General features: G+C 37.1%; 1 protein-coding gene across 6 annotated transcripts in view; it reads right to left on the reverse strand.

Annotated features, from left to right (window-relative positions):
• The window catches only part of SRBD1 (S1 RNA binding domain 1), a 124,602-nt gene that overhangs the window by 72,984 nt on the left and 28,938 nt on the right, over positions 1–22,680 (reverse strand). For all 6 annotated transcript variants that reach the window (XM_059841201.1, XM_059841204.1, XM_059841199.1 and 3 more), the window contains 3 exons: positions 19,540–19,697; positions 18,305–18,395; positions 17,158–17,265 (listed from right to left, as the gene is read on the reverse strand). In XM_059841201.1, the coding sequence (XP_059697184.1) occupies positions 17,158–17,265; positions 18,305–18,395; positions 19,540–19,697 (357 nt within the window). The remainder of the gene's footprint in view (positions 1–17,157; positions 17,266–18,304; positions 18,396–19,539; positions 19,698–22,680) is intronic.

The raw sequence follows: 22,680 nt of genomic DNA on the forward strand, positions 1-22,680 counted from the left end.
GCTAGCCCAACCCTCTCCACAGCACAGGTCCAGGAGGGAAAAGTGGAGTCAATCATACCCCTTGTACTAGGGTTGAGCAATGCAATGTGGAAAGACTTTGCATAGTGGGAAGGAATCACTGATCATCTGCTGCTGCTGCTTCTCTCTGCTCCCTCCCCATCCCTCTTAACAGAGAGGCTGCATCCAAAGACTTCATATTAAATATTTTTAACCTACAGACACTTCTTGGCACAGCTTACTGAACTCTGAAGTACCCAGGTTTTCCACATACAGAAGAAACTCAAAGTAAATTAAGAGTTCTGGAATCAGAATAAATGCTGGCAGGAAAAATTCTTTGAGGTATTAAAAAAGAAAAAGTGTTCTTTCCACATCTTTCTAGCCATGTAGTTTCTTTTTAGTTTCACCTAAAAAAATAAGCTGTCTGTTTTGGTTTACAGAAGATGCATTCACTTAACGAGTTTATTCTCCAGCTCAACATGCTCAAGACAACTGTTACATAAAGTAAAAGTGCTTCATGCAGACCCAATCAAAATTATATGCTTCTACTTTTCAAAAATCACTTCTACAAATTAAATCATGACAGTACACTTACAATTTCTGAAGTACTCATTTGCGGGGCGTTTCCTTTTTATTTTTTAAACAGGACAATACAGTTACTTTGATATTTTCCTGTGATCTAGTTTATAACTATTCAAAGCTGTCAATTATCAGGAAGTGTTCTGTTCTGCCCATCAAGGAAAATATTTTTCTTCATTGGAAAAAAAGGTTGTAAAACTGAGGTACTAGTTTAGTGTTTCCAGCAAAATCTATTAATCCCTATGAAGGAACTGCAGCATTACAGTATAAAAAGGATTATAGCAACAGACAAGGAAAAAAATCGAACAAGAAAGTTAAAAAAAAGAGTAGGTTACTCATTCTTCAGAAAAAGGTAACATTTTTCATGTGAAATTAAAACAACCCAAAAGAAAAAAAAAAATCAATTGAAGCCTACTTTACCTTAACAAGCACTTTTAATAGCTCAGTTACTTTTCTTAGACAAATTAAAAAGCAGGAAGATGTACTCAAATGTCTGTAGAGCAATAGAAGTGGATTGAGTGCCTTATTATTAAATTACTCATTTTTCTCTTTTTAGGCCTCTACGGCTCGTCCATGACTTCTCTGGTCTCCTCATTGTCAGTTTTAAATATTATTATTTTACTTCTCTCATATGTAACTGCTGGGCATCTACAGTAAGAGATCTGATTAAAATATTTCCAAATGAAAGTCAGCTAAACTTTAAGTATACTATATTCTTATCCTTTAACCATTTACAACAGTGGACACCCTCTCAATCTTTTTTTTTTTTGCAAACAGAAGTATTCATCAACCTCTGAAAAAAAACCCCACAAATAAAAGTAATGACCAAATCCCCATAAACTTGAAATACATTAATGAATTGCATGTTTTTACAGACAAACTCCTTTCATAAGATTGTAACCAAAAGGTGGGAAAAAAAACCTGACAAAAATAGTTATCTGGAATTAGTGAAATACATGTTCAGTTAGGTAGTGCTATATGTTTTTTACCCCTTCTCTTAAAAGGGAATAATTTGTTCCCTTAGGTTGTGACAGATCCACACAGGAGACTTTCCATTAGTAATATCACCAGAACTGGCATAAACATATGCTGAAAGATCACTTCATTTAAAAGACATTTTTCATTCAGTTATAAACACTTTAAAAAAAATTCTGGAGGGAAATTTCTCATGCTTCAATTCTAACCAATTACTTATTGATTTGAAAAGAAAATCCCAACTACAGTCTTTCTGTTTTATTAGTTATCCAAATATGTAAGCACAGGATAAGATGGCTTTCTCGTTTTTAAGAGATCCTTACACCTACTAAACAACAAAAATGCATCTTATTTTATGTCCTACTTTTTACACCACAATTTTCAAAATGATTTTCCAGTCATAGATATGCTACATAGCACTTAAATAATCAAGTACAATTTTTGCAATAGAAGTCCTTACAATAGTGTGAAGGTGCATGAACACATCTGCACATCTAATTACTCATGAGCCAAACAACACATATTTTGCAGAAGAACATCTTGGAACACCTTTTTTTTTTTTAACCTTATTACCCCTCTTTTTCATCCCCACCCTACTTTATAACGGGCAAGTCTCTCAGAAACATTTGAGAAGTTATAGGTCAGTTACGTGATTTTTAAACAAAGGCACTAACAAAACTAAAATGGGCAACTCATCCTTTCCAAATATAACTAGGTTGTTTTCTCTCACAGATGCCAAAGTTTGCGCCAGGAAGTTCATGCTCAGTTCTTCCAACCCTGCCATGTGGGCAATAAGCATCTATCCTACATCTATTTCTCTGGATTGCTCATTATTCTTATGCCTGGATCCTGCAAGACAAGCCACCATTGAAGAGTGAGGGTCTTGGAATGATTCTTTCAGCTTTTGGAAACTGCTGAATGCCTCAGAATCACAATGGTTGAATCACAGTCACAATTCACCTGTGGAGACTGACTGGCCCAACATTCTCACTCAAAGCAGGGAGAATCAAAGCAACTTGCTCAGGGCTATGTCCAGTCAGGTTTCAAATATTTCCATGAGCAGAAGCTCTAAAACTTACTACATATTAACAAGAACATTTGGATCCTCTGTAGCTAAGACATGGTGTTTTGATAGTATTAAGCTGAGGTTCCAAGTTTTTTTAATGGCAGGTTAAAAATTTAGCACCAAACATACACTTAAGAAAAGCATATCCTTGCTCTGGAACAGTGGGGCATAAATAAGTGGAGATTTTTAAGAGTCAAAATTTTGTTTTCAAAAACAGTGCTGCAGTGAGAACTCACTAAACAATCCCAGCTTCCTCAAATGCTATAGGCAAAAAGAAAACATGAAATTGTTTGAAAATCAAATTAAGGGAAATATGTGCCCTGCTGATTCCAGCAGGAACAGAGCAAGCCCACTTAATTTCAAGTCTGATGTTAAACTGTTAAGACTATTCTTGCAGCTGATAATTAACAGCTGTTACTTTAAAGAAAATTAACAAAGAAACCAACAAAACAACAATTAGGAGATCAGGGCAAGGGAAGAGACAGCACAATATTAAAACAATAGTTGTCCAGATGAGAACCAGAGGTTATCTGAGAGAGACTCCATGGCAGCACAGCAGTGCAGGGCCTGGAGGGCTCTGGCTGATGCAGACAGCTCCTGCAGTGGGTTATGGGGAACATATGCCAGGGTGGGATACACAGCACCCTTTAATAGGGCAGAGCATCTCCTGCCCCCGGGCGCTTGCTCAGCTCTGCTGGCGACTGCAGGAGGTGGCAGAGCCAAGCCTTGTCCTCAGCCTGCCCCTGGAAGCCAGGCCAGCAGTGCTGGGCTGTCAGCATGTTCAGAGCCCTGGGCAAGGCTCGTGTCCGCACACCAGCAGCACCACGTGCAGCAATGTGGCCGAGACCCGTGCTGGACCAGCCCGGGGCTTGGACTGGGCAGCTGGGGATCAGGCTGACAGCACCTCCTGCCTCCACTGCAGAGATGGGGTAACGGGCTCCTCCTCCAGCTAAAGAGCAAGGCACAAACATTAAATACTCCCCTCTGCCCCCACAAGGAAGGATAGGCTTCCCAGCCTAAGCACAAACAAAACATCAGCTAAATTCAGATCCATATTACATTAAGGAACTGCTGGTGTAGATTTTAATATGAAGGATCAAATTTCCACTAGCCTTTTTTTTTTAATATAAATTTGCATAAAGGAGAATTTAATCCTGAATTGCCATGTAATTATTTCTAAACTATATATTTGAAATTATTTTATAAAATTAGCCACAGATGGCACAGAATTCTGTCAAGATGTTGAAATACTTTCTTAAAAAATATATAAGTAATGCTTTAAGATTACTAATACCACAAACTGGCATGGCCTAGATTTGAGTTTAATCAAACCCTGAGAACTAGAACAAACATTTCACAAGCTCCAAGTCTTGACATCCTCTGAAGTTCATAAAAGCTCACAACACCACCATCACCACATGCAAGATGTGAATTATGCAATCTAATTATATTAAGTGTAACATACTGAAGAAGAAATCCCAAACTTGTATTCTGTCATTAAATCCAATGAAAACTAACCTACAAAAACTTAATAAATAAGGAATGGACTTGAACTCAAATCATACATACTCCATTAAAATTCTGACAAGACCTGTTGTAATCACTAAGATTTCTACCTGCACTGAGTGCTAGAACTGGTATTTTGGATGAACCAAAGACAATTTACATATAGAAAGCATCTCGCTCAAAGTCCATTGCACAAATTATAAATTTTATCACAACTTAATATAAACCACAGACTAGCTTTGCTTCATAATGCTAATATTTACAGTTGAACCAAAAATAATTATTTTTGCATTTTATGCATCACATACTATAAGTATATTGACACAAAACAACATTTCATCTGTATTTTTACTTTATAAAAACCTGGAAGAAATTTCCTACAGACCATAAAACTGAATAGAATCTGCTTTGAATTAGGTGCCACCACTTTTTTCTTCTCACGTAGCACCAGAACAACCCCAGGCTTAAAATGCTGTCTCAATCAGAAAACATTATTCCTGTTAGTGTAAGAAGTCCACTAACCTACAATCTACTCTAACTGCTTTACCAAAGAGAAGCCAGTAAGAGGAAAAATAATTTCCTCTAGCTCGATCGGTTTATAATGAGCTCAGACTTTCCAGTGAGTGAGTGGTCTTCTCCAGAAAGGCCATGAGATCATCAACCAGCTCCCCCCAAGGAGAAAGCTACAACCAAGGCAGCACCAAGTGCCTGGGGACACTCAGGTAGAAGCAGCAAGATGATGGCAGAGCCATTTTCCTACAGGAGCAGGGGTTAACAAGAGGAATAGCCAATAGGAGAGCCTTAAGCGTTCCTTTAAAAGGAGTTAAACAATCCTTTAAAAGTCTTTTTACCTTTCTTGTTAGCTAGAAAAATGAGATATATTAAAAAGATATCATATAATGATATCAAAATGATTTCATTTTAAAACATTCAAATTGACAATGTCTCTTTCTGTTTACTCTTCCAGCAGAAAATTAGAGTTAACATTTCCTTTTGCAGAGACATAATCACTGAGAAGTAACACAGGAATATCCAGTTTGATTTATTTAAAAATGACAAAGTCCTAGAAAATAACTTTTTTTTTCTTTTTAATTAAAGTAACTTGGAGCTGTAATTTTATACTCTGAGGAAAAATAGACCAGGAACAAGCAATAAATGCATCACTGATTTTACTGAAAGCCCACTTACAAAGTATATTTACACTACGACATCATAATGGTGACCAGAGAATCACCCACGGAGGATGCATGTTTCCCTGAAACATTTACATCAAATTCAAATGTCAAAATATATTCTGTCTAAATGTTAGTTCTAGTTCAACCCAATAAAAGAACTGAACAGGCAGTAGGCATGTTGCCTTGGCTGCCAAAGAAGTTTTAGAAAATATAAATTTAATTAGGTTTGAGAGAGAAGTTTTATGTGAAAAGCCAATTTATTATAAGGAATAACTATGACTGCTTATAGACAGACATCATCACTCCCACCTCCAGGCTTTTGATTTAGAAACATCCACAGACAGCTGAGCTGTTTGAACAATATTTGCTGCTACATAAAAGAAATCTGATTTAATTAGAAACTGATATTAGTTGCAATTGCAAATAGGATTAAAACAAAAATGTTATTTCTAAGTGAGCAACAAATTCACTTACAGGACCATTAGGTATTATAAGGAAAGGAAAATATCTAAACATGCAGAACTGCTAGATGGATGTGATTACATTTACAACTGTGCATGGAGTCACCCAAGCAGCACCAATCTGCCCCCAAAACTGAAAAGGAAGAAGAAAGCCAGCATCACTCTCTCCTCTCTGCCCTCTCCCCTGCACTTGCTCATTGCTGCTACAGGAGGGGTGGGTACTGCAGAAGATGCTTCAGGCAGCTTGTGCATTTTGATGTCTCCGTTCAGGAGCAGTTTCTCACCTCTGTATCACTCACCATGACAAACAGATCATTTGTCCCTCTCTCCACTTACTCATCATTGACAAAACTGCTGGGACTCAGTTATAGAAAGGAATTATCCTCAATAGGCACCTTCAGTTACAACCACATGACACTGCAGCCATCTAAGTCTAATCCCCTTTCAAGCTGAAATAACCTACTCAAAGTCCCTTTGAGACACACAGCATGTCTATATTCTCTGCCTCTCATGCCCTGAAAAAAGCACAAGTGTGCTGAAGTATCTCCTGTTGCTGTGGCTTCTTTCAATGTCATTCATGGAGCTCTTAAGACGGCCATGCACTTTGTTGATAAGAAAAGTTAAATGAGTCCAGGCAAGCATAACTCCCAGTTTCAGCATCACACAAAATTACTCTGAGGCAAAGTGCAACATGGGCAGCACTCACTCCTGCACTGCCAACAGCCTCTAAGAGCCAATAGCCTGAAATCAGCATGAGAAATTGCAATTTCAGGTAACTGCAGAGGGAAAGAGCTCTTGTTTTACTGACAGACAGGTGGCATTTGCTTCTCAGTCCTGGAAGATTCTGGGTTACCAGACACTTAGAGATCATAAATGTTCAATATTCAAATCTTCCTAAAATCCAACACATTTTGTTTGGGTTTAAAGCAAAGGTTGCATCAGTTGCTCTCCTAGTACTGGAGGAACTTGTTAGCAGTAGTACAGGAGGCAATTTCCTGAGGTTTACTACTAAAAAACCCTGAAAATATTTTTTTGGGGGAGACTTCTATCTAAACTTAGGATCTGCCCACAAACTTTCATTTTTAGCAGATCTCAACAGTATTGATACTTAAAGAATAAAGAAACTTTTCCTCACTAATAAGAGCATGTATGAGTTAGGATGAAAAATTTCATCCCTCTGACAGCTAGAAGACACTGAAATTAAGATATCTAATGTTTGGCAGCTGAATGTCATCTAAGTGCCTATTCTAAGCTTCTGCTATCAGCATCAAGGATAATAGCACAGTAAGTTTAAATAAATAAGAAAATCCATATATCACATCTCACAAAAATAAAGAATACCCAGTAAGAGCTAAAATGCAGAACAGCAAATGTGGTTTTACAAATGAATAGGTATGAAGTTTGGCAGAATCTCAGCTTAAGTAAAAACATATTACTGGCAAACTCACACAAATGGAAAAATGCTTACTTCTCCATTAGGTTCTTACAAAATGTCTACTTGAAGACAAAACACTATCCAAGTATACAACCAGCTCTGACTGTGCAATAACACACAGTCTTAGTACATTACAAATCACCTTGTATTTATATAATTTTAATCTGGATGCTCTCACTATCACACTATATTTGCATGCTTCCATTTAAATTAACTCCTGACAGGATTTCACAAGTAACTTCTGTTGGAGCTTCTTTACATAGTAAGGATCCTAAATGAAGTTTCTCAATCTTTACTAGTGAAAATTTACCAACTGCCAATTACCAATAGCTATTTCATTACTCAGTCACTTAAAACACACTAATATGTTTCTGACGTCTCTTACATATAAGAAACATAATAGAGTAATATCCCAAATGTCACAAGCATAAAATTTATTTTAGAAATGCCATATTGACACAAAACATAAATTAATATTTTAATGATTTTAATTGACATTCACTTCCAGTATCAAAGATTTTGTTGTTAGCATGACAATACCATACTAGTGTGGAGCAATTCTATTTCATCTAGGCAATGGGTGAAACACCAGCAGCTTAAAATGCACACCCCAATTTCCCATAATTAAAGTTCTGCAAATACAAATGAGAAGGAGGATTTAATCTATTTAAAACAGTTTGTACTTTCCGTTATTTTCAGGTGCAAACTGAATGGTTTTCAACCTGTGGTTCACAGGCTACTTCCAAGATGTTTAAATAGGACATGAAAGAACACAGCCCACTGCAAGTAGGCTAACTGTCTCTGGAGTGATTGTTTTTACACTGCCATCAGTAAATTTCAATGATCTGCAAATCAAAAATACATCAGCTCAGTCACTCTCTCTCAATGTGTTCTATCAGGTAACATCCAAATTTGACTACATTCCATTTCCCCTACGACAGAAACTAAGGTTGATCACACGTATTACTTCAAAGAAAAAAAGCCACCTGAAACTACAGAACCATGCATGCTCATTTGGAAGCTCTTAAAAAGCTGCAGCCACAGCAGCTTACCTGAAAGTCTAAGCTTTTCTGTTTGTTTGGTATCAGTATCAATACCAAGTTTGGAACAATTAAGTCTTGGATTATTAAAGCTTGACTAATTTTCTTCATGTGGGACCTCACACTAACGGATCAAATCCTAACCTTCCATGCCTTCTGATGAATAGACAGCATTTTCAAACACAGTCTGGAGATAGATGAAACAAGGGTATTTCACTTACTCCAGCTTAAAAAGGAATTAATAAACAAAGTATTGGAAAAAAACTCCTATATGCAGCTGTTGGAGGAGTCTTCTCCAATGCTCAGTGTGAGAAGCAATATTAGGTCACATTTTTCAGCTCGAATCCAAACCTCAATTTTAAGTTTGGACTGAACACCACCCAATCATGCTCACAAATGATCAGGGAACAGGAGTGGGAAATTTCTCTTGACATAACCTGCTGTACTGAACAGGCAAGGAACACACGGCTCAAATGAGGACACAGCTGCACAAAGTTCCCACAGGCTGTACTTTAGCATGTCTGTCTAGAGGAAGCACCTTCAAGGTGCCAAGCCCCTTATTCCCTGACTGCACTCATTCTTTCCACACCACTTCCTCAAGCTTCTTCCATTCCTTGATCCATCCCTTGATCCTGCAACCACTCAGATACCTCTTAAGAAAAGGCTCCTTGGCTTCTCCTGCTAAGAAGTACAAGATGGCACACACCACTGAGACCTGCACACGGCCTTTTGTGGTGATTTTAAAGCTTCATCCTTTGGTATCTCTACTGATACTGCAAATGGTAAGAGTGTGTCAACAGCAATGAAGAGTGGTTTGGTAACTCTTGAGAGAAAAAAGGATGTTGAATCAAATAAATACAGCAAGTACAGGAGAAGTGGGCATTTTATATTATCATCTTGGTTACGTTTGTTCTGCTAAATAAGAGCTTTCTTTCTATGATATTAAACTGGTAGGAACCTTGCAGTGTTGACCAAAGAGCACAGAAGAACTCCAGAAGTTGTAAGTACATTAAATAATATTCTAAATCACTTTAGTCTGAAATAAAAAGCTTAATTTTGTCCTGTTTTGTAAGTTGCCTCCTCAGAAACATCAAACACAGAAATTAACTTTTTCTTTCACAGAATAAGCTGAGTTTGTAGGAACCTGAAAAGATCATCAAGTCCTTCTCCCAGCTCTGCACAGCACCATTCCCAGGAGTCACACTGTGTACTTGAGAGTATTGTCCCAACACATCTTAAACTCTGTCAGGCTTGGTGCTGTGAGCACTTCCCTGGGGAGCTGTTCCAGCGCCCAAACACAATCTGGGTGAAGAACCTTTTCCTAATATCCAACCTAAACCTCCCAACTCAGCTTCGGGCCATTTCCCCGCGTCTTGTCACTGGTCATGAAAGTGAAGACATCAGTGCCTGCCCCTCCTCTTCCCCTCATGAGGAAGTTGTAACTGCAATAAGGTCTCCCCTCAGTCTCTTCCAGGCTGAACAGACCAAGTGACCTCAGGTGTTCTCATATGGCTTCCCCTCAAGGCCCTTCATCATCCTTGTTGGTCTCCTTTGTTTGACTGGAGCAATCTAGGAAACTTCAGATGCAGGCATCTTCCTTAAATTTATTAAAGCCTTTTTTTATTTCTGGGCTCTGGAAATAGCCTTGAACAAGAGAATTTAGGCCAGAGGAATTTCTTAACACGGAAAGCCCTTCAGAAAGGAGATGGCATTGTAAACACTGACCACCACAAAATGTGAAGTGATAATAGTTTTAAAGACTTCTACTAATGAAGTCAAACACACCCAAAAGATAAAATCCCCTACTCACAGCATAGTTTTACTAGTCCTAAATTAAGTACTAATTTTACTTAAATTAAGACTAAATCTGATTTTGTCTTAACTGAGTTTTAGGAAAACTCCTAGCTTTGCTCTACAAATATACTTCACAAAATACACACATGCCAAAACTGCCCCCAGGGACCTGATGGGCACACTCCATGCAGAAATGGTAGCTCTTGCTCACTGCACCTTCTTTCTCTGGTGTTTCTCAATCATCTTTTACCTTTCAACAACTCCTTGTTTTGTATTTGGAAATATTTTTGGAGGGTCTTCCCTTTTCATCTGACTTTTGTTGTACTGCAATACCAGATGAAGGCAAGCAGATTATCTTAAAAAAAAGTTGTTTCATTAATCTGAAAATAACAAAGACCTATAAGAAAACAGCCTGTGTTCAAATTACTGCTCAGTGGGGCATATAAAATTGAAAACAGAGAATTCATTTTGAAAACCTAAATATAAATGGCTTCTCTGTGAGAAAACAAAGGAGAGAAAGAATTGATCATGCCCAATTTCTCACTGTAATTATCTGATTTCCAAAAGTATATTTGAGATCAGTACATTTCTAACTGAAGAGAATGCTGCCCTTAGTCATGTTGTCACACATTTAATAGCTTTTCATCCTAAAATCATACCTTTAGGCTATTTATTTAGTGCCCCTTAAAGGCTTGAAGAGATTTACATATTGAGAATGCATAACTTCTATAAACTCTTAGAAAGAGAAAACACAGAAGGGAAGTTGCACAAAACTTTCCTTTCTCCCCGCAGACTGTTTTACCACAGATTCCCTTGGACACAAGTCAAACAGCATGTCCCAGTGTTCTGGAAAAACTGACTTTTTCCTTAAGATTTAGATCTCTTTCACTAGTAACATTTGCTTCCTGACCCCCTGCTCTCACATTGCTGAAATCTAGACACCATATGCAACTTACTCTTTATCTGAACTTAAAGGAATTAATAATCTTTAACTACATTGAAATACTTCCAATTAGTCCTTGTTCTCATCCTGAAAACTGAATTATTTCTCTGAAATATCAAAGACAGCTCCATAATTATTAAGTGTATCATTTATACAGTTTGCTTCATAAAGTTTCAAATTCATGCTATGCAAGCCAGAAGTTACTTTCTCCTGTTTCACCAGCCCCACCACAACTTCACTGCTTACCCATTTCCTTCCCTCCCCTCAGAAAAACACAGCTAGAGATGGTACAGGTGGCTACAGTCAGGGCAGAGGTGAATCCTTGCTTCAAAGGCAAAGATCACCTCTGAATCTCCCATTTTGAATATAGTATGGGTCCAGCTCAACATAGATAGCAGTCTATGGATACACCAGGAACAAGCACCGGATCCTATTTTAAATACAGTCACTTGTTCCAGTCCATGGTGTACGGAACAAGAGATCAATTACTACCCAAGTTATGAACAACCAAGAGTAGTAGGAGGAAGTCATCTCTATGCAGAGTGAGGTTCCAACTTAGAGGACTGTCTCCTCTAAATATAAGTACATGCAAAATGATTGTTCAGTTGAAGTATGCATGATCATTCAGCGGTGGTAAATAATCACAACAGAACATTACTTATAAGTAAGGGAGAAAAGACAGCTTGGCTAGAAATCACTACATAATTTAGAATGTTTTCATTGCCTATGTCTTCTTCACACACATTTTAAACCTCTTTGTTCCTCAAAGTAGTTCTTCACTGTTTAGGACTTCTCATGACTCCACTAGAGCTTGAAAGAGACGAAAGCAGAACAAAGGTTCCTCAGTGCACATTTCAGATGTGTGCATTGTTTCCAATGAATATGTATTCCTTTAGCCAAAACTTTCCAAACTACTTTCCACCTTCTGGAGCAGACAACTAATGACTAAAGGTGTGTAGGTGTGTGTACATAAATGTGTCATCAAGAGAGTTATATAGCTTAACAGACAAAAATAACAGCTTAAAGGAAACACAATCAAAAAGAAATAGGAATAAAGTTTCCCATATCCCTAACCCCCTTCATACTCTCAACAGACTTGAAACAACTGCATTAATGCAGCAAGCAATAGCTTGTAAAAGGATGCAAACCAGCTGAAACATTTGACAGACAGTGTTAAATACCAGAGGATTCATATCAACCACTTTATTTGAAAAGGTGCTTTGAAGTTGGCTATCTTTCATGTACCTCTTTCATGGCACATTAATAAGGAAAACTGAGATGGGGTAAATTAAGTCCCAAGGTCATATCTAGAGTTACAGCGCTGTGGGTACCTGATGAAATACGGATTAATGCTGCATGAGCACTGAATAAATAAAACCACTTCTGTTAACCACTCAAACAAGTTTTACAAGTAGTTCTGAACTTTATTCGGCAACTAGACTTCAGACATCTTAATCCACCCACACTGCTTTGAAACCTAATTATCATAATGTGAACCCGAATGTTAGGTTCCTTTCAAACTGCGAGTGCTATGAAGCAGAAAAGTAATGGGAATTAAGCTAGTGTAACATTAGAAATGTAGAGGCATGGAACTTGAAAGTGGCATTTGTTAAAGCTGAGAGAGCATAATGTAGATATTCAACAACATAAAACACACATTTAAATTGAAAAGGATATTTAAAGCATGTGCAGACACCTATAAAATACAAGCGGACCTAAAATCCTGTAGAACAAACATTTCTAAATCAATTTCTTGCCACCAAGGTCCAACTTCAAAAGGTATTACAGCCCTATTCTACCTTAGCAGAACATTTCTAAGTATTCTAAAGCAGATAATTTAAACATTAAAGAAAACCCAATGAGAACTTTACAAGACATTACAGACTTTCCCCTATTCGTCACAGTACAGAAGTGTTTGAACTTAAACAGCAGTAAATTATTAATTACATTGCTTATAAAGTCTTGAGGATAAGAAAAGATTTTGCTGTAACTGGCAGAAAAGGATTTTGCATCAAGTTTAAAACCAAGTAGAAAGAAATTAAACACCAACCCATTTAAACAACAAAAAAAAATACACTTGCCTGGCTGCATTCTATGCTGCATGTTGAAAACAATTAACAATTCCTGACACTTATCAAACTTTCTTTTAAATACAAGCTGAAATACTTTGAGTGTGCATTAATGCAGCAAGCACATAAGAGTCAGATCAGTAAGAATGCTTGTATTGTGACAACAAAACCATTGAGGCTGAAAGAGAAATTGTGATTTGATTTTGCCAAATAGAAAGATTGAGCTGTTTGTTTTGTCCTGCTTTAGCATAGTTCACCTGTCATTCAGATAGCTTTCATTTCCAAGATGCCTCAAACTGACAGCAATCAAAGAAAAACAGATTCCTGAAATATTTTTTCAAGATTTTCATTTAATCCAAAAAGGCCAATGAAATCCTGAAAGTTCATCATCTGCCATGTTAATGCTGAACACAATGTTGTTTCATTTACATTTCTGGTCCTGTTAAAACAAATACACTTGTCTAAACTAGAACATCTGTTTTGGTTATAATACAATGTATCTTTGGCAAGAACTCACAATAGAACTAACATAAATAATCAAAAATATTTATTGAACCTTGTAACAAAAACTGATTTGTAACAAAAAACCCAAAGACTAGATATGACTGTCCCTGGCTCTAGTCCAATCCTAATCTAAGTCAATAAACATAGCTCTAAAAGGGAAACTACACTAAAAAAAAAAAAAAAGGAAAAGAAAGTCCTGTAGCTGTTTAGGTTGGATGCAGCTATCTGAAAGCACGTTAGTTACAAAAATAGTGAAAAATATTTGCTTTAAATCAAAAACTGTCAAGCTAAGTCCAGACAGGTTTTAAAGCCACATGAAAAATCATGCCATACGCCTCATTTCCTACTACTGTCTTCACTGATTTGTCTTTGGGAAACTTCAGTAAAACTCCATGCAGTTTACATTTGCCATTGCTAAGAATTTTTTATTTTAATCACTTGCTTTTCATCTATTATCTTTAGCCTTCATTATTTGTGCGTGCACCAATGCACACACCTTTCTGAAATTACACCTTCTATTATTGTCCCACTTCCCTGGAAATGCATGATTCTGAGCTCTATATGATGAACAGGACAGAAAAGTATAAACAGATTTTAACTTTTTTATAATCATTCCTGATCCAATTTCCCAAGGAAATTGAAGTCTGTAGTACCTCCCCATCATTCACCTTTCTGAACAACAGCTTATGGTGAGTGTCCAGCCTCATCTGCCAAGCCCCTTTACATCTGGACTCCTTCAATGAAAAAAAGTTTCCACACAGATACAAATAGTAATTCTCTAAAACTTGCATACAGCAATGAGCTGAGCTCTGTTTTTCTGGGCAAAGATTTCCACCTTGATGCAGGTCAGTGCATCCCTGTGAGAAGCTGAAAGCTTGAGAAATGGTATCATGTTAGATGCAACTGACTCATTCTGTTACAGTTCAAGTACTGGATGGGGGTTTTTGTTCTAGGGGGTTTAGGTCGTTTTGTTTTGTTTGGAGTTCTTTGTGGCTTTGTTTTCCTCACAGTTTAAAAGAACTATATTGATTAGCAAATCCATTCTTTATTTATAACTGCAACCTGCTGAAGTAGGCCTTAAGAATTAACTGTTCCAACAATGGCTGAAAGTATTTATTATAGATTTTAAGTGAAAAATAATTAATAAACATCACTTCATCCAAAAGCATACACAGATTTCCACAGAACTGATGAGAGAGATGTACTCAGCCTACGTATAAACAAAGTCCTCATACTTTTAAAAAAAGCCTATAATGAGAAAACAACGTAATCTAGGAAAGACTTTGAACATGGAAGCAGAAAAGTTGTTTGTGGTCTGAAAGCACATACTCTAGAGGACTTTACTTTTTAAAAAGAGGAGGATCAGCAGAGCATATTCTTACAAGTCACCTTGCACAGTTCCCCTCAAAAGGTATTGCAATTATCCCAATGTACACCTACTGTCCCCTGTAGTTCAAACAGTAACACTGTACCAATTGCTGCTCATTTAGCAAGTATCACATTTTTAACTCAGACTGACACAAATTCCAGGCATTTCACTGGATTATCACAAGTGGGGGTTGGACGGCTGGACTCATCATTCCTTTCTGTTACTAAGAAATACCAAGGAGATTAATGCTTTCTGGAGCTAGAAAGGAAAAAGTAGCTGCCTTGCAGGGTTCAGCAGCATGGCTTGGAAACCCCAACACTGGATAAAGTAATGAGATGCACATGACACTAATTTCTCAGAAAGGGATACATGGGAACCCTGACCCTTACGAAAAAACTCATTACAGACTGACAAAATGTGAAGAGAGACAAGCACTGCAAATGCAGCTTGTCTGTAAACTCACATACATAAATTCACACACAGACAGCACTATACAAAGTTCAAGGTTCAAGAGCCCCACATATCACCTACAGCATGAAGTAAAAAAAAAAAAAAAAAAAAAAATCACTTTGCTTTAACGTGAAGCACCTCGTGGCTCTGCACACAAATTCTGAAGTATGGACTAGCTCTGCCAAATGAACCCAACATAAGAAAACCACTAACAACATAAATGTATAAATTAAAAAATTATTTCTGATTATGTTAACTTTCAGGACATTACATGCCAAGTTATACAACTGCAGTTATAGATTTTTGCTACAAATACCAGTTCTGGAGAAAGTGAAAGGTTAAAAAATTATTGCTCACTACTAGAGAAAGCAACAGACTTGTTAACCTGACTTCTGCCATACAGCATTTATACTAATTCCTATTACACAAGAGCTTTATCAGTTCTAAGAACTTGGTAACTTAAGTACAACTTTGAAAATTTTGTCACCTTTAATGATAAACAAGGAAAAATATTAAATCAAGACAGGTAAACAGTGATAAAAACAACAATCACAGTATTATAAATAAATTTTTCTGTGTAAACTAGTATATGATCAATAAATAAACAAAACCACTCTTTCAGATGGAATGCTTATTGCTAGAATAATGGATTTTTAAGCAATATTAAGTGAACAATAGTGAAATTAAGCATTTGCAGACAGAACCCACATAGTATGAAATGTTTTGCACTCTCTACAATAGTAAAACATTCACTATTTTTGGCCTGGACTCAGTAAATAGGATGCCTAATTTTTCAGAAGCTCAAATAACCTCCTCCCTTTGCAATCAGTTACCATTAGAAAACCTTTACTACATCTCCTGGAATAAAAGAATGATTTAAGAATGGAATCTTGCACAAATTTACTTGGTAATCATAGAAATGAAGAACAAGTGTGATTGCACCATAAGACAGCAGAAATAACACATTTGTTAAACACATCTGTAAGCCCACCTCCTCATTTATGAAAAAAAGGGACTTTAGAATGTATAGCATAGTTTGAACAGCAAAAGGACATAACCTTCTTTAAAAATATGGAAAACTTATTTCAGCAAGCTAAGACAGTGAAAACTAAATACTGCTGTTAAATGTTGTCACAAAGGATAACCCAAGGTTAATCACAAAAAATGCTTTAGAAAAAAACATTATATAGAGGTGGGAATTAAAAAAAGGAGAGGAGTACTGCATGGTAGAAAAGATGGTGATATAATACAGTTTCCATCCAAACCAACAGAAGAATACTTTAGTTCAAATTCAACAAACTAATGGATAAAATCTGAAGTCTGAAAAGGATAAATATATTCACTACTCTCCACTTGGTATTAACACAGTATTTATTTCCAGATCATTTAATTCCCATAGGATTACCAAGCATTCCATACTGCAGTCAGACAACAGAAGCTTCATCACGTGCAGTTAAACCTCATTTATCAAGAAATAAATACACAATGCCAAACGGGTCCTTAGCTGTTAGTGTTGCTATTCTTGCATACTTTGTTACAATGATAACAGCAAGAGAGTGAACCTCAGGAAGAAAAAATAAAATGCTTCAGTGAGTCTCTCTTACTGACTCAGGATAACTACTGTCATGCTTCAAAGAGCTACAGCTAGTTTTCTTTGGCTAGAACCTTGGGTCAAGCTTGACTCAAATACAGACAAGGCAGCAGAAAGAAATACTTCAAAAATTACATCTAAAATTACCTGTTAGGTTAAAATATGCTGAACAAATGGATAATATCCCAGCAAAGGGATCTTACCAGTAAACAACATCCAGCGGTGCAAAATATTTCTTCATAATTAAGTCAGCAAAATAAGCTTCTGTTTCCCTGCAGGCCGTGCCATTGCCAATCACAACAGTGCTGCAGCTTTGTGTGGGTTAAAAAAACCAAACAATTACTCTCAAATATTCTTTTATACCTTTTCATGCATAGTATTCAATCCACCACTGTGATCAATACATCTTATTTTAGATAATACAAGGCCCAGATGTAATGAGAAAACACTCCTAGAAGCATCATGTTGTGGTTAACAGGTTTTCAATGTGACAGTTCATGAGATGAGTAAAAAATTTTCACTTATTTGTAAATGGGATTGTACAGTGGTAAAATAAGCAGAAAATCCAAAAATGATACTTCATATTAATAAATGGAATGTTATTTATAGTCCTCAAACACTTTCACCTCATATTTCCCTCATCTGGTATGAGTCATGAAAAAGAGCAGAAGCCAAAGCAATCAGCATCTTAATTCCTTAATGGGAATATCACCGTTTGCAGCAGCTTCCGAGGTCATTCCCTCTGACTGCCCTCACCACAGCCAGCCAGCCACCAAATCACCTTGTTTAAAGCCAATCTAATGCTTATAGACAAACTGGACTGGATGCTGTGGTAATTCAGCAGCTGACTCAGTAGACCAGATGTCTGTCCACAGAAATAGTTGGACACAAACTTTTAATCATGCTGCCCCTGTTTGTAATTCCATCTGAGAGCTACCTTTGCAGGATTTCCTTTGGATGACAAAACTATATCAAAACCTAATGCAGCTTTTGAAACAGAGAAAGACTGATGAGTGATTTGGGGGTTGCAGGGATAGGAAGAGGAAGGCTAAACTTATTCCTTAGCTGAATGCTAATTTCTATTCCCAAAAATAAATGGATTAACAGTTTTATGGGGATACATTCACAGCACGCAGCCTTACTCATAACCATGGCTTGATTTGATCTAACATAACAGTACTGCAAAAGCACGAACACAAAAGAGAAAGCAAGCTCTGAACTAGACTAAAGAAAATAAGCCTCCAGTTAAATCAGTAGAATTCTTAACGCAATCAAAATCAAGCCTTTCTATAGTGAAGATTTTAATTTTGTTCGGTAAGAAAGCAACAAATGAAAGTTTCTTTAGCATACCTGTACTGTAGCAGAAGCCTCTTTATCTTCTCAGCTTCACGAAATCCTTGACCAGAATGCAAGTACACTACATCAGTATGGAGTATTTGACCTAGAACAAAAGGCAAAGCCAATTGATGAAATCCACAAAGGTCCAAAGGCTATATCCTGCAGAACTACTGAAGTTAATTCAATGGTTCACAAAGAAAGCTTCCTAATCAGCCATCTTTCCCTTTGATTTCTATATCCATTTAGAACAAATGCATGGTTGGCATAGGACAAGAATGCTTTGGTAAAAGAAAAACAAGTTAATACATTTTGTAGTTCCCTGCAGACATATTCACATATCAAGTAATGAACACCTAAAAATATCAGCAAATATAATGCATTATATCACAGAGAAAAAGAGCAACTTACTATAAAATATTTATTGTTCTAGTGTAGTACAATTTAGAAATCCAGTAAAGAGTGATGAAATTAGAAAGTTTAAGGACTTGCAATACACAAGTCCTAGAATTCCAATGCTAGCTCTTGTCATCATCCCGTCTATCACATTTGGAAAGAACTATATTACTGATAGCTAATGGTGCAATGAAAGCTCAATCCTTTACCTCACCTTTACTGCCTTCTAAAGAACACACCTTTCTTTACATTCTTCTGGGGTGGATATAGTCTCAAGCAAAAAGCAACAACAAAAACAAACTGGTTTTGCATAAGCCTAAAGAGGTGTGTATCCCCTGAACGGACTAGGATGAAGTGGAAAGGCTCTGTTCTATATGTGAGCTAAGAAGTTTTGCAAAAATTGTTTCTGACCTCTTACATTAAACACACACACTGCTAAACAAAAAGGGCTGAAAAAGTGTCCAGATGTCCAAGACACTAACCTTAAAAAAAGCAATATTATAGAAAGTACTTAAACTCAAATTCTTTGTTAAACAATAAAAATGCCAGGTGTTCTCTTTGCGGATTACTGAGGGGCACAATCATTTCAACCTGTATTCAGGAAGGCAGAAGGCATTTTAAATTCTATTTAAGAGAGCAGTAATAACACCAAAGAAGTCACTGGAATCCAGGTGCCAGAAACTTAAGCTAGCTGAAGAAAGGAATTTATACAACAGGATGTGCGGAAAGCACTAATAGCTTTAACAAAAAAAAAAAAACTAATTTGATGAAAAAGTAGGATTTGAAACTATCTTTACTCTAAATCAATATATTTTTAATCAGTCCTTCCAAAAATGTTTGGAATTGAAACTTACTGGTTGGTGAAATAATTGCCAACTTGCAGCCATGTTTGTAGCCAGGATCTACTCCCATCAAAACACGGCCCCTCACAGGGCTGGTCAGAAGCAGCTGACGGAGATTTCTCCCAAACATCATCACAGACTCTTTCTCTGCATCAGATGTCAACTTGGATCTTAAAAGGATAGAAATAAAAAAAAATAAAAATCCAAAATATTTTTCTTTCAAATAACTTCCAAATACACTTATTAGTTGTTCCAAAGTTGTAAGGCTTTTTGCAATCATGTTTCCATCATCTTTAATTAATGTTACAATTTAAATCAAGTTGTTGACACCTTTTTCAAAAGGATCAGCTACATATCATCTCATTCTTGTTCTAAGAAAGTCAGTCAATATAAGAAGTACAAGAGAAACACTTGTAAGAACATACACCCACCAACTACCATTCAAACATCAAGTCAATTTTGAGCAAAGAACAGCTTCCTTCCAAAGATGATACTAATTGTAAAGAAAAGTGGATTTGAAGGAGGCACAGATCAAATTCATCATAATTTCACAGTTCTAGAGAAAAACCACAATCCAGCAAAAAATGGATAGTGGTTTACACTGAGAGGTGCCAGAGAGAAACTGGAAGGGTCCCTCCAACTAATTGCTAACACACCATGACTCGTGAGGCATTTAAATTTGTCTTTGGATTGCTTCATTTAACACACATGAAAGAAGTGTGAAGACTTGAGCTTTTTCTAGGAGGGTATTCTGATTCCTCAGAACAAACTGCAAAGCTGCTGGGGCCACAGTGTTCCCTTTCTTTTCCAAGTTATGTTCTTTAACAGAAAGAAGTGAGGTAGTGCAGTAAGGATTGACTTAGATGACTTGAAGCACAAACAAGGACAAGTATTTTCATCGTGGTATGGCACTTTAAAAAAAAAACAAACTGAAAGAGTAATAGATACAAAAATATTCATCACCTCTCTGATTTCTTTTTCTTTTGCAGGTACTCATTATCACTTGCCAATGCATTACATTGTCAGTAACTCCAGTAATTGGGGAGTCAAAAGCAATAGAGTAAAGCCTTCATTTAAAGGTAGCCAGTGCCCTTATTCTCCTTTTCTTTTTACCTATCACTGAAAAAAAACAGCTATCTTGGTTTATTTCTACAGAATGGAAAAAAAACTGCATTACAGTTAACTAACCCTATCAGAATGGGACAGGGAAAATTGCTCAAGTTGTTCAGGTCAATCAATGCATGGCACAAGTACACTACAAATAGTTCAAAGAGAACCCTCATAAGGGCTATTTTACAAGATGGAGTATGAAGGTGTTCTGAGCAGTTTTTGGTTGTGGAAGAACTCAAAAGCCTGACTTTAATTTGCCCAGGATCCAACCAGTCAACCAGCTCAGCCCTGTCTCATCCCACAGTGGTACAGAAAGAACTAATATATCCTCATCAATTTGTAAAGTAGTCCAGAAAGATGTCTAGATCCTCTTTCATACATAACTGGTGGAGCATTTCCTAGGGAAGTGCGCAACAGCAAAAGGCTCCCTTTTTTCCATGTGTTCTTTGTTTCTGTATCAGGTAGATGAGATTATCACAGACACAATTCAAAGAGAGATGGTGAAGGACACACATGCATTACAAGGCTCCTTAGCAGTTCAAATGTGCCCTCAGCAAAGAGCAGACACTATATCACCACCAAATGTGTGAATGGCTGCACCAGTTCAGCTAAATTGTCCCTCTATTGTAGTATTCTGTCCCCAAGTCTGTCTTCAAGCAGTTGCCTAAGCAACTGACAGAACAGCACTAGCATCTGTCCCATAATCTCGTCCTAGCCTACAACTGCTTCCAGAGTATTTCCTGGGCTTGTCATGACTTGTCTCTTTACTAGCTCATAATAGAGCTCTTGCTCAACTATCCAACCTCCTCCTGAAGACAGATAAAATTCTTTCATCCACAGTCTGTTGGCAGTGAGTTTTGCAGGTCCATAACAAACTGTAAATGGCAGCCACCTTTCGGTTGGAAAGTGATTGGTTTTATTATGCTCCCCTAAGTCTTATACTGGAGGGGAGTAAAAATTTATCCCTAGAAACCTTATTTCACTCTTCACACATGGATTATGTCTAAGTCCTCCCTTTTCCAAGGCGAAGTCATAGTGTAGCCGTTTTTTTACTTTCCAGAGAAATTATTTCATTCCTCATTCCCCTTCACTGGGCCTTTTCAAGTTCCAGTGAATTGTTTTCCTGCTTCCTACCCCCCTCCCCATGTGAGCAGACCAAAATGGACAACAATATTACAAACAAAAGCCAAATAAGTCAATGATTCTTTGTCTTTATTCCTTAACTAAATAATCTCATCTTCTGAGCACTTGATATTCATGTGGGGCAACCTTCCACCATGGTGCCAAAGCCCCTCTCCTGTGGCAGGATAGCTCAGGGCTATCAGTTTTACTTATGAAAAGATAACTACTTCCCCTTGAAAGTATAATTTTACACTCATTTTCCACTGCATTTCAGTTTCCATTCCATTTCTTGATCAGTCTTACAGCATCCTTCTCCCATTTTCCCCTTCTCTAATTAAAAAAAAAATAGAAAAAAAATTTAAAAACCTAAACCACAGAACAAGTTGCTTCTAGGGTGAGTCCAGAGACAGGACACTTAGATGCCACTTATGAGAGACCAGAGAAAACAAAAACAAATACCTCAGTCTCACAGAAGTACGGATCTTCTAAATACACACATAACAGAGAATCAACCAGTCACCCATGCATGTAAATGAAGGTTAAAAGTTGCTTGTAGACAAGGGAATGGAATGCCCTTGAACCAAAGGTTTTGTACAAAGACAGGCCAAATTCCATCTTTCCACCTATTCCAAGGATACAGGGTCCCAGCTGCCACAAGGCCAAGTCCTCCCACACTGCAAATTCCTGTCAGTCCAAGGGAGACTTGTGTAGGAATTAAAATTGCCCCTAAACACATGCTATTAGTTATGTCAGCCGTATGGAAATCATGTTTAAAATTGGCATGGATATACAGCAACTTTTACAGCAACAGGAAATGTTACTGAAATTGCCAGGTGTGTAGGGGGAATGTCCTCTCTATTATGTAATATCCTGTGTTTTTAAATTTCAAATATAGACATCTCTTTTTTCTCTGTCTCTTAT

This window comes from Haemorhous mexicanus, chromosome 3 (assembly GCF_027477595.1).
Source record: "Haemorhous mexicanus isolate bHaeMex1 chromosome 3, bHaeMex1.pri, whole genome shotgun sequence".
NCBI classification, from domain to species: domain Eukaryota; kingdom Metazoa; phylum Chordata; class Aves; order Passeriformes; family Fringillidae; genus Haemorhous; species Haemorhous mexicanus.